Source organism: Channa argus, chromosome 16, assembly GCF_033026475.1.
Source record: "Channa argus isolate prfri chromosome 16, Channa argus male v1.0, whole genome shotgun sequence".
In the NCBI taxonomy this organism is placed as follows: domain Eukaryota; kingdom Metazoa; phylum Chordata; class Actinopteri; order Anabantiformes; family Channidae; genus Channa; species Channa argus.
Genome location: NC_090212.1, coordinates 23003076 through 23014780, shown reverse-complemented (window position 1 = coordinate 23014780; position 11705 = coordinate 23003076). Strand labels below are relative to the sequence as shown.

The window sequence follows — 11705 nt, the reverse complement described above, 5'->3', positions numbered from 1 at the left end:
ACCGATGAGAAAAGGCTTTAAGGTGGACAGAAATAACTGGACATTGTGAAAAAAGCTCTAAAAACAAAAGCGGATCCGGAAAGAAAATTAAGATGCGTGATAATAGCTCACATTTGTTTTTGTTTTTTGTGTTCTGCTATAAAAATGTAACGTTTTCATTGTTCATATGAACAGCTACAGGCGGATCACACTTAACCCATTCCCTCTGAAAGGAGGACTAATGCTGTGATCGAACAATACTCCATTCGAAGAATAAGTCCTGCCTTTAAAATCTTACGTTTTACGTAAGGTTTTTCATAAGTGAAAAAGAAATGAGAATAACAGTAATTTAATTGATGAACTTTGGTTTTATTGTCGCTTGTCTAAAACATCTTAAAGTAGGGAGGGGGAAAAAAATCAGGATGAAATCAGGACAGTGCACCCCTACCTGAGTGACATCATCTTACATGGCGGCATCAGTTGAAACCCCCCATCCCCAAACACAACAAGAGAAAACCTGGCAAAATCAAATTAAAGCAGATTAAAGATAGAAAATATAAACATTGGTTTGGCAGGTGAGGCCTGATTCCTGATTGGTCCATAGATGTGAGGACCACAATGAGAGGTGCAGTTCATGATCCAAACCTCAAACCTGATCCAAAAAAACTCAAATATAAAGGAAAAAAAATAAAATGATGTAAAATCAGAGCGGCAGGACCAGAAACCAGGGGTGACGTGGTTAAATCGTCAAGGGGCAGCCTTAAAGAGTTTCAGGAGGCCAAAGACTTCAGGGGGTCCACCACAGAGGACAAGTCCTACAGGACAAAGTGGAAACAGTAGTGATTTAGTTGAGTCTCATGTGAGAAAACTAATATTAATAATTAATACTGGCAATAATACTAATAATTTCTCTAAGCACAAAGCTCAAAACCAGTTTTCAAAAAAGTTGGGACACTGTAAAACCTAAACAAAAACAATGCAGAGATTTGCAAATCATTTAATAACTATTTTTTAAATTGTACATTACAATAAACTTTAGAAGTAAAGATGAGCATCATCATCAAAAAGTGTGTTATGTTTGACACCCTGAGAATAATGTGTCTCAACATAAAACTATAAAAGACTTTGGGGATTTCATCTTCTACAGTACAGAATATCATTAAAACATTTAGAGATTACAGATAAATAAAAAACAGCAGAGAATGACATGACTCTGATGGAAACACTGCAGGGTTAGAGTTAGTCCAACCCCCACTGTGGGGGAAGTAATGAACACAGCAGGGGTGATTTAAACATCTGCAAAAGGCTCAATTAACGCTGAATGGTGTCTACAGGTTTTAGAGTAACAGACAATGTCTTTGCAGTGAATGTCTTGTTTATTTCAGCAACACAACGACTTAACAAATCAAAATTTTCTGCAGGTATTGGAAACTGCATGGGTCATAAGTAAAGGAATCCAGGTAATAAACTGATCTCTCTGCAGTCCAAATCTCTCCCACCCTGTCAAAAACCTGGGAACATTATGAGATTCTATATCAACTATTCTATATCAATGAGGAAAATTTACATTACAAAATAAAAGCAGCTATTCTCTTCACTTGTTTTGTCAAAAGGTTTTGCAACACAGTGGCAAAGATTCCTTCAGTCCCAACTTTTCTGGAAACATGGTTCTAGTTTTCTGTCTCAGTGTTTGTCAAGTAGCACTTTAAACACCCGAATAAGAAGTACAATCTGAGGATTCTAAGTATGCAGTGAAGTTCTGCTCACCTCCTTTGTCTCCTTGACAGTGACCTCCTCCTCCTCCTCAGCAGGAGACACCTCCATCTTCTCTTCTGCCTTGTCCTCCTCTCCTCCTCTATCTCCCCCCTCCATCCCATGCTCTGCCTCCCACTCCTGAAGAACTTCGTCTAGATTGAATCTGCGTCTATAATTCACCAGGAAGTTCTTCACCTGTACCACCGATTTGTTACCAATCACATCTGAAATCGCCTGGAAGTCCCGTCCATACTTCCTGATTGCTGCATGTGATTGGAGGAGAACAAAAGTCACTAATTATTCCATTCACCTGGTCACAGGTAGCTCAGGTGTGTGTCAGTCCACATGGACAAAGGTAGCTAACGTGTTACCTTGTACAGCCAACAGTTGCTCTTCTGTCGTCCAACGGGTGTTAAACTTCTGATTCACCTAAAACAAAAACACAGCAACAAGTTGCTGTTACTACGCAGAGCAAAATTTCCACTCAGTTGCTGTGTTGCCATGGTTACCTCAGGTTGCCTGAACTCATCGATTCCTGAGCTGACTTTCTCCTTCAGAGCCGAGTTTGTCTGTTTGATTGTCTGAATCTGGTTAGAGAAAGAGAGGTGAGAGAGGACAAAAGGGAAGAGAGAGACAGATGAGGGGACAGGTGGAGCACACAGGTAGACACACCTGTCTCTTGATGGAAACCAGCTGACTGTCCAGGTGTCTGATAAGTCCCTGAGCAGACGAAGATGACAGAGAGACGACGTCCTGCTGATTCAGAAACATTCCTCTAGGGGGACGTTTCTTCATTCGCTGGGACGCTTTACCTGTCTACCAGTACAGAGAGAGAGACGAGAGAGAGAGACAGGTTACTGCAGACAGACACAACTGCTGAGACACCACTTGTCTGCAACTACAGAAAGAGAGTAAGAGATTGCATGTGTTTAGATGTTTTTACCTTAAGTCCTGCTGCTGGTTTTACCTCTGATCGTTCAGATCCAGAACTCACCTGAAACCAGTAAATTGTAAAAAAAAAACATTCAACAAACCGTGAGCGAGCAGTCAGACAACAGTTGGTAAACAGTTTCACCTCCTTCTTGTTGTTTTGGTCGAACTCAGAGTCACTTGGTAAATTTCCATCATCAGCTTCATCCTCACTGAAACAGAAACACAGTTCGCCTGTAAGGTTCACACGCGTGATGTCATTTTACTTGTATTGCCTGTGCTGTTCCATGAATTGGTACCGTGTTATTTGCCCAATGCCTGTTGTGTGACCCATCATGTTATCTGACGTGTTGCCTGTACATGCTGCAGCTCACCTATCTCCTCGCTCCCTCTTGTGTTTGCGGGTCTGCCTGTCCATCAGACTGGTTTTACTGCGACTCTTTTTCCAGGAGTAATAGAACCGAACCAAACTGGCCATCGACTTATCAGGTAACTGCATAGAAACAGTCTACATTACACAGCAGAACAAACTCTGTACCCTTTTCACTCATGCAATTATACTTGTTAAACTGATGACAAACCATCTGCTGGATGCGGTGGAAGCTCTTCCCATGGAAACTAAAAGCCTGTTCAAACAGGACTTTGTCCTCCACTGTCCACTCATCAGGAAACGGAGTGAAGTTTGGCAGATCAGCCAGAGACTTCTCGATGTTATGTTTGTGCCAGAAGAGCATCCCCAGAGCCTGGAGCACAGGTATGCACCAGTTACCTCACGTATGCACAGGTAAACTAAGGTAAACTATATTTGACTGTGAACATTAAGTAGTTCACCTGCTCCATGTTATATCCATGTTTCTCTTTAGCAATTGTGACGTACTCATCCACTGCAACAGAATTTTTACATTTTTACAGAAGATTTACATTCACATTTTTACATCAGAAATGTCAGGTTTGTGTCTCTGACAGTTTATACAGTGCAAAACTAAAATCTGAGTTTCTTACATTGAGTCTGGTTCAGGCAGCTGCTGGGGATCCAAACCAACATCCCAAGGTTTTCTCTGACCTGAGCTGCCTTGGCCACTTCTGGTACCCCCCCCCCCACACACACACACACACACACACACACACACATTCAAAAACACAAACAAACACACAGTTAAATATCAGGAGTTCTGTTTAAGTCTTAACAGAATCTTGAATGCTCTTCCTAGTGTTTCTGTAACAGACCAGAACCTCAGTACTGGCCTAGTTTAAACTTCACGCATACATGTTGCATTAGACCCATTTCAGTCTGGAATAAATAACAGAGATAAGACCAGTTAAACTCGTTGTGGTGTCAAACTATTTCATAATTAGCAATATTTAAACAGAAATTAAAGAAGAATAGGATTAAGACCTGCCTACTTTATCAGAACCATAGTCAGTCATACAGAACTAGAACTTAAATAATTTACAAACTATGTCAATGCAATTATATAATTAGTCTCAGTTCGGTTTATTGTTCTGTTAGAACCACCAAAAGACATGGTCTTAAGGGCTGGAAGCAATTTGAGGAACTGGAAACAGGATCACGTAGTTTCGAGCTCCTGTTGTTCGAGGCTACCACTCCACTTCCAGGCTAACGATCAGTTTTAAGTCTCATACCTGGGTCATAATCTGGAACCACGGCCTGGTACTGCGGTCCAACCCGCATTCCTCCCCCACCTGCACACACAGTACACGGAAGTACTCAGTAGCAGTACTCAGGAGTAGTGAGGAGTTCTCAGAGTACTACAGCGACCGAGGCTACCCACCATGCTCTTCGTCGCTGCTGGAGCCTGAACTTCCTTCTTCCCAGCAGCTGTTGGTGCTGGTTCCATTGCCGGACAGGGTTTTCCCGCCGGGGTTCGGTGCCACTCCAGTGCCACTGCCGCCGCCGCCCGCTGGGGCTCTGCCTCTCCTCTTCCCCGGAGCCTCCGGGTTTCTCTCCAGCATCGCCGGCATGAGGAGCACGAAGGAAGACCAGGCTAGTTGCTAACTGCTAACTCCGGCTAAAGCTTAGCCTGGAAGTTTAGCTCCCCTGCTAACCGACCTGGCTAACTAGTCTCGGAGCTGCGCTATTACTCCGGTCCGAACTGCAGCAGAGGGTTCTATGTGAAACCAAGACTCCGCAGCGGAAATGTTCCGGGTGGTAAAGCTAACAGAAACTACACGGACTAATGCTATCAGTTAACGCGAGACTGAAGCTTCACACAATCAAAAAAGTTCCGGAACAAGCGGCCGGAACCAGAAGAAACCGGATCAAACCGGCCGAACACTGACAGACCGAACACTGTCACGAACACGAGCACCTGAATCGGTCGGCCAGACAGCGAACTGTGTATGTGCGAGAGAGACAGAGAGAGAGGCAAAGAGTCTGATCGATCCGAGCTGGATCCGGGTCTGAACTCTGCTGCCATCACAGGTCACCCGGAAAACTGCCGGGATCGCACAGCGGACTGGGTAGACTGGTTATGCGGTTTCTGGTCCTTCCGGGGCGATGATCAAATCTAATTTTATTTCTACAACCCAGTGTTTATTAAGCGTGGTTATAACTTTTCAGTCCATGAGCCTCAACATAATCAGGACCATTTTACATCATTGAGCAGTTTTGGGTCGGTCCTCTGATCCAACATGTTCATGTACATTTCATTCTGTCTGTGGAATGCAGCTGAAAATATATGGACATGATCAGTTCAGACACAGGAAGTGATCAATAATCAAACTTCAGTCCCAGTTACAATTAATCTGCAGAAATATTGACTTTTAATAAATCATCAATGATAACAGAACATGTGTGTAAGACACTGACACACCCTGACACAATTCAAACTTTTAAAACAGAATTAATGACATTAAACTGGAAAAGCGCTTTATGCTGAAATGGAAAATGTAGAAATATCTGTTGACCTACTTAACATTGTTCTTTGAGAGATCACAGCAGGATAATAATAATAATAATAATTAACATTAACAAGAGTGAGCCATGGATGACAAACTGTAAAATGCACGTCAAAATTGATAGATAATTGATACAGTTAAAAAATAAATCCATGAACGATCACCTTTAATTCAATTGACAGGGTAATAATGAGAGATATTATGTAATACATGATAGTAACCTGTTGTAACCAGTTTTAACTGGCATGGAAATTTAATGAATTAACTAATTAGTTAAAATTATTCTTATATAAAAACATAGTATTAGGAGGATAACAAGCTCTTGGATGAGGATCTAACACTATAATAGTTATCAGTATGTAAACACAAATAACATCAGACCTTCGAAAGAGTTCCACAGGGTTCAGTATTAAGAGCTAAGATGTTCATTTTATATATAAATGACATCTCTAAAGCATCCGCTGTATTGAAATTTGTCATATTTGCTGATGACATGAGTGTCTTTTTTTCAGGGAAAGATCTGAATAGAATAGAAGTAAAACAAAGTTTGTTGTTTGGCACATTTTAAAACGAACTTTATCACTGTAGGTAGAAAGAATGTACAGAAATCCTTTTTATGGGCATCATAATTATCAGACACATTATCTGTCATGTTTTTATTAAACACAACTGTTAAACATACACAGTGATGGTTTGAGTAACTGGCTGAACCAGCTTTGGTGGCAGTGATCTCAAACAAGTGCTTCCTGTTCCTCACAGAACTCCTTCAGCTCAGCCATAATCTTAAGACATCTGGTGTGAATGGCTCTGTTGAGCTCATTCCACTGCCTCTTTATTGAGTTCCAACTCATCCTCTCCAAAAGGTGGATTTTGTGTCTAACTTCTATGTTTAGTGTCATTATCCTGCTACATCATCCATTACCATCCTGCTTCTTCTGAGCTTCAGCTTGCAGACAGACACCCTGACATTATCCTGTAAGAGACCTTCAGAAACTAGGGAATTCATTTTCCGTTCACAAGGACAAGTTTTCCAGGTTCAGTACCAGCAAAGCCCCAAACCATGATGCTCCCTCCACCATACTCACAATTGGGATGATGTTTTTGTGGAGGTGCATGGTTCTCCACATGTATCCCCATGGACTGATGAATATCTAAATCTAAAAAATATTTCATTTAAATCAAGTCGGACGGCTTGGAAAAAGAAATTCAAGTTAATTTATAATATATCAACCCCAAAGTGCTTGTTAACACACTTAAAACGTTGTAAACCCTTTCAACCCTCAGGCCTGGGCCAAAGACCAAAATAACATCAGCCAAATACACAATCCTATTACAGAGACATGCAGTGGACAATGTGAACCCACATTTGACAGTTTTGTACTGCTCAGTGCTGAAACACAGTTTGAAAAGCAATGGCTTTCTCCTTGAGTCCTGCCATGCATAACATGACTGTTTTAGATATGGATGACTCATGGATGGTGGATGATGTTAACCTGCTCCTAAATAAAAAAAAAACACTGTGAGTGACCAAAACAACAGCTCAGCAACAGTAAAATGCAAGAGAAAGATATGGAGAAGGAAAAGAAGAGCTCATCTTCAGGGTTTATTGATGACCCGATTGGTGATAAAAGTAGCAGGATGAAGAAAATTCCAGATAAATTATGACCTACAGTAAAAGCTACCCAAGAGTTTGTGAAGTAAAATAAATTATATATTCATTACTGTCTAAATAAGTCACCTGATGTCACCCCAACATAGCAGCTTTTTACTCACCGGAGACAAGACTGAGGGCAGAAAGACCCACAAACCAGCAGCAGCTGCTCTGAATTTGATGATATCCATTGGATCCAGGCTTCAGGCAGACATTGACTGCAAAGAATTCATCCAGCTATTAAATAATTATGTTTGTAGTTTGTTCTATTATTTATGAGCCACCAACAGGGAGTCTTCAATCATCTGTAAGGCACGCTTCAGCTGTATGAAAGTATATAAATAAAGTTTGACGGACTGATTATTCTGTATGTTTAATGGGTGTGTAATGAAAACATGAAAGATTGCGACTGTAATTTATCATCTTAGAAATGTTGTGTTCGTTCCTCTATGCTTTATGATTCACTCATACATGACATTTGGTGTGGAAGTAAAGGCAAAAAACTGTTCAGATTAAGAGGAAAAATAATAATGGGGAACCTGCATAATTGAAAAACCAAATGAAACCAAAAGGAAAAATCTGTTTGTCTGTAGTGGGGGTGAAACTACAGCATAAAGTTAAAAATTTGATAAATGTATAAAACTTTATTTCAATTTAAAAGAATGCTTAAAAATAACAAATGGTTGCAAACTGGTTACCAAATGTTTTAGATGAGGTATTTTCTCTTGAGTTGAATGAGTAATGCGCTTGGCTTCAGTCAACACCTTTTCAAACAAACTGGATTCTGATAGTAATTTTTTTTTAAATAGTTTAATTTAGTTTTTCGAGTAATTGTTTGAAAAAAGAACAAGCTAAAATAAAATTAAATGATGAGAAGCAGTTTAACACCTGCAAAAGTGAAACAGGACAAAGATGCTGAAAAAGTTATTTTTTCTTTGTCTATAAAGTGACTGTCATAAAACAACTTAATTTAGTTTCTCCCACAGGAAAAACAAACAACTCGTGTTGTTGGCTCGATTCCCAGGCTGATTCGGATGCGCAGACACAAAGAAACGGGTGTAGTTACAGAGCGTGAGCAGCAGGTGGTGTCTCCATCACGTTTCCTCATGTTATCAGTTACTTGAAGTATCAAAGGTTAAAGTAGTTGACAGTAAATATGAATTGTATTGTTCCATTATATGAAATTATATTTTGTGTATATCAGATATTTGTTCTTGGGTCATGGTTCATGTAGTCACACAGTTTATTCACAGCTGTAACTGAGGATGAGTTTCAATAGAAAATCAGTTTAAACTGAAACCTTCACATTTTTTCTTTACAAATACAATTATTTAACAAGTTTAACACAACAAAAATTCTTCATTTGTTTCCATAAGAAATTGAATATAATTTATTTGGTTCAGTCATTACAGGTGTTTTTATCAATTGCTTCATCAATAAAACTTTATTTGCTGTAAAATTTCATTTTTAAATCTGAACATTTTATTGTTTATAATTAAAAACTTTTTTATCACAAGCTGCACCCTGAATGAAAAGTAACATCCCGTAGTGAAGTTTCCACCATGTGTTTTATCTCTACAACAAGGCATGAAATGCAGAACTTTAACTCATTTTCACTTACAAAAGAGATTGGTTTCTAAGTTCAGACAATGAAAACTAGAAATTTTAAGTAGATTTGCTTCAGAATATAAAAACTTGGATAATTGTGTTAATAAAATATCAGCTGATGTTTCTACTCCAGCGAAGGCAGAGCAGATTAAAGAACGCTATGTTCAATATGTCAGTGGTGTCTGACATTTAATCCAGCCCAGCCCAGCCCCCGCCACCCCCTTCCCCCGACCTCCAACCCAAAACAAACATCCACACATGGAGTTGAAGCAGCTGAGGAGTCAGATGTGGGGGTGGGTTAAGGGCAAGGGGACAGCGGCTATAAAAATGTGGAGGAGCAGATGACGAGGTTTGACTGGGAGTTTGTTGAACAAGGATCAGTTCTTTGTCTTAATTGATCTACTGATGCCGTGGCTGCTGTCCTCTAACCTGTCCCTCTCCTCCTCTACTCAGCGGGAGTGTGAACGGACGGTGTTCTCCTTCTACTGCGCGGTAAGGGAGCGGCTGCCGGTCTGGCTGCTGGAGGACATGCGCAGCATGGAGGTCTTCTGCTGGGAGGACAGAGGTCCACGACCCTTTTTGCCATCCGAGGCCCTGCTGTACGCACTCGTGCACGACCACCAGGACTATGCGCAGTACCTGCTGGACAGGTACTCAGCGAGTGCGCTCAGAGCGCAACGCTGCAGCTTCTGCTCCCGTCACAGCTGCGGAGCACCGCACCTGAACGTGGCTGTGCGCTACGACCGCGTATCGATCCTGGCCATGATGGTGGAGACTCTGAAGGACACACAAGGCGAGCGGCGGGAATACCTGGACAGCTGCAGTGGATGCTCGCATGTGGCTGATGCAGGGAAAACGGCAGTGCAGCTGGCGGTGGAGCTGTCGCGAACAGACTGTCTGCTGCTGCTGCTGGTTCACGGCGCCACGCCCACGGGCCTGGACGCAGCAATGGAGATTCTCGTCTCCTGCGAAGCGTCGCAGAGACGCCGCGCACAGCGTTGCCTGGACTTTCTCTTGCTGTTTTTACCCAAACCGCCGCCACTGCACCACTTGCGGGAGGAGCCGCAGCGCTGGCAAAGCCTGCTGGGAAATGAAGTCTTCAACTGGCTGTGCGGTCTAGCGCCGCCCCCTCTCCTGCTGCAGGCTCTCAGGTGTATGGCCCAGTCTGGACCGGATCAGATCGGCACCCTGCCTGACTTTCTGCAGCTGCACAGCTAGGAGTAACATCTGTCGCCACGGAAACATCTCAGGACAGCTTTGATTGGACATCTTGTTGATGTAAATAGTCGTGTAAATAAAGACTGATACTGCTGAGTCGGCAAGGGAAGGAACCTCAAATCTTATGTTTTATGTACTGATACTTTTATTCCAGTAAATAATTTGAGTACACTACTTCAAAGTTAGTTCTAAATGTCACAACAACACAATGTTAAAGGAGAAATTATTACAACCTGTTGATCCTAAAATTGAAAAATGAAACAGACCTGTTTCACTTAAAGATTTCAAATGTGAAAGGATGTGATTTAAACGGAAATATCTGATGAATGCAGAACAAGAGCTATTGAAAACTGCATCTATATTTAAAGCTTTGTTTCATTATATTTCGGAAACAATCCCTGAACTGTTTCTGAAATGTTTCTCTCATGTGGTTATGTTTTTTTGTTCAGATAGTGCTGAGACCTCGTAAAATCTTATGGTCATGGACACACACAAAAAAAAAACAAAAACAAACAAACACCTGAACGTCTTCATCTCACTCTTCTGCAAATTCTGTCCAAACTAGTGTCTCCTCTGGTAGAGCGGGTGGAAGGGATTGTCCCGCCAAACTCTGTTTTCCACAGGATATAAGCATGAAGTAGAAAACTAACAAGTGTGTTGTGGGGGGCATAAAGACAGAAAGACCTCTCATAGGCAGACCAGCTGCCTCTGACTGCTCAGGAGCAAAATGATTTTAAACCAGATTTTGTAGTAGAAGAAACCAGTCAGATACAAATTATATTAGAGTTATTAGAGTTTAATAATTATATGTCAATAATTTAACTGGGTTTACATGATTCAGACTTTTGTCTTTTTGTTGTGAAACACTTGAACTTATCCCTTTCGTATAATTTAATCAAAGCTTTAGATAATTAGTTTGCTGGACACCTGTAGGTGTGCAGATGTGGATATTTCCATTCATATCCAGGGTCACACCAAGCATGTAAGGGCACCCCATACTGTACCAAATAAACTGGACCACATGCTTCAGGGTTTGAACGACTTTATTAAGTTAATGGCATCACAACACATGAGGTTACACTGAATTTCTATTGTTAGCAGCATAACATCCAACCAACCAGCTAACAGCTGGATGACATCACCATAAAATGAACACTTTCATGGTGAAGCCGAGTCAAACCTGAACTGCACTGGAGGTCTACAATCCCTTCCAGATCCATCAAAATCCAGTTTTTGTCTTTAATCTTTAAACTTTTTTCTCCGACAAATAAACATTGAATTAATTAAATTACTACATTTACATTTTTTACAGGTTTTCCCAGTGGGCATGGCTCTTGCTTCTTGTCTTGGTGACTGAAAGAGACAGGTGGGGCAAGTACTTGGGGCAATATTGCTAAGAGAAGGAAAACCAGAGGATCAAAGGCAGCATGGAAACCAGTTTAATAACTGGTTCAAACCGGTTTCCATTTGACCGTCAGTTGCTTCTGACGGTTGATAAAAATTAAAAGTGAAGCTACAATAAAACAAATTAAAAGTGAACAAGAATAAAACACAAATAATGGTACCAGACTTAAACAACAACCAGCAAGAGCCAGTTTAAGCCAGATTAAACTGAACTAAACAGAGTTGAAAATTAAGGTGACTC

The 11705-nt window shown here is 41.1% G+C and overlaps 2 protein-coding genes across 3 annotated transcripts; one reads left to right on the top strand and one right to left on the bottom strand.

Annotated features, from left to right (window-relative positions):
- Window positions 1–327: 327 nt before the first annotated feature.
- Window positions 328–5114, bottom strand: rcor1 (REST corepressor 1). Of its 2 annotated transcripts, XM_067478765.1 has the most exons (13): window positions 4458–5112; window positions 4309–4368; window positions 3667–3747; window positions 3496–3548; window positions 3246–3407; window positions 3039–3157; window positions 2810–2876; window positions 2678–2728; window positions 2407–2550; window positions 2244–2321; window positions 2106–2163; window positions 1747–1997; window positions 328–794 (listed from the first exon to the last, which is right to left on the bottom strand). In XM_067478765.1, exons 1-13 carry the CDS (start codon window positions 4645–4647, stop codon window positions 750–752), a joined length of 1359 nt encoding a protein of 452 aa, XP_067334866.1. In that variant the 5' UTR covers window positions 4648–5112; the 3' UTR covers window positions 328–749. The 2 variants fall into 2 exon arrangements, with proteins under 2 accessions (XP_067334866.1, XP_067334868.1); XM_067478767.1 differs by lacking the exons at window positions 2407–2550; window positions 2678–2728 and having other exon boundaries at window positions 4458–5114.
- A 3995-nt stretch (window positions 5115–9109) lies between these two features.
- Window positions 9110–11089, top strand: ankrd9 (ankyrin repeat domain 9). Its single transcript, XM_067478771.1, has one exon. The coding sequence runs from the start codon at window positions 9248–9250 to the stop codon at window positions 10058–10060; it is 813 nt and encodes a 270-aa protein (XP_067334872.1). The 5' UTR covers window positions 9110–9247; the 3' UTR covers window positions 10061–11089.
- The last annotated feature ends 616 nt before the right edge of the window (window positions 11090–11705 follow it).

Coding starts and splice junctions, on each gene's coding strand:
- rcor1 (XM_067478765.1), bottom strand. CDS start 4,647: ATGCCGGCGATGCTGGAGAGAAACCCGGAGGCTCCGGGGAAGAGGAGA. Junction 4,369..4,457: donor CAGCAGCGACGAAGAGCATG/GTGGGTAGCCTC, acceptor CTGTGTGTGCAG/GTGGGGGAGGAATGCGGGTT. Junction 2,729..2,809: donor ACCAAAACAACAAGAAGGAG/GTGAAACTGTTT, acceptor TACTGGTTTCAG/GTGAGTTCTGGATCTGAACG.
- ankrd9 (XM_067478771.1), top strand. CDS start 9,248: ATGCCGTGGCTGCTGTCCTCTAACCTGTCCCTCTCCTCCTCTACTCAG.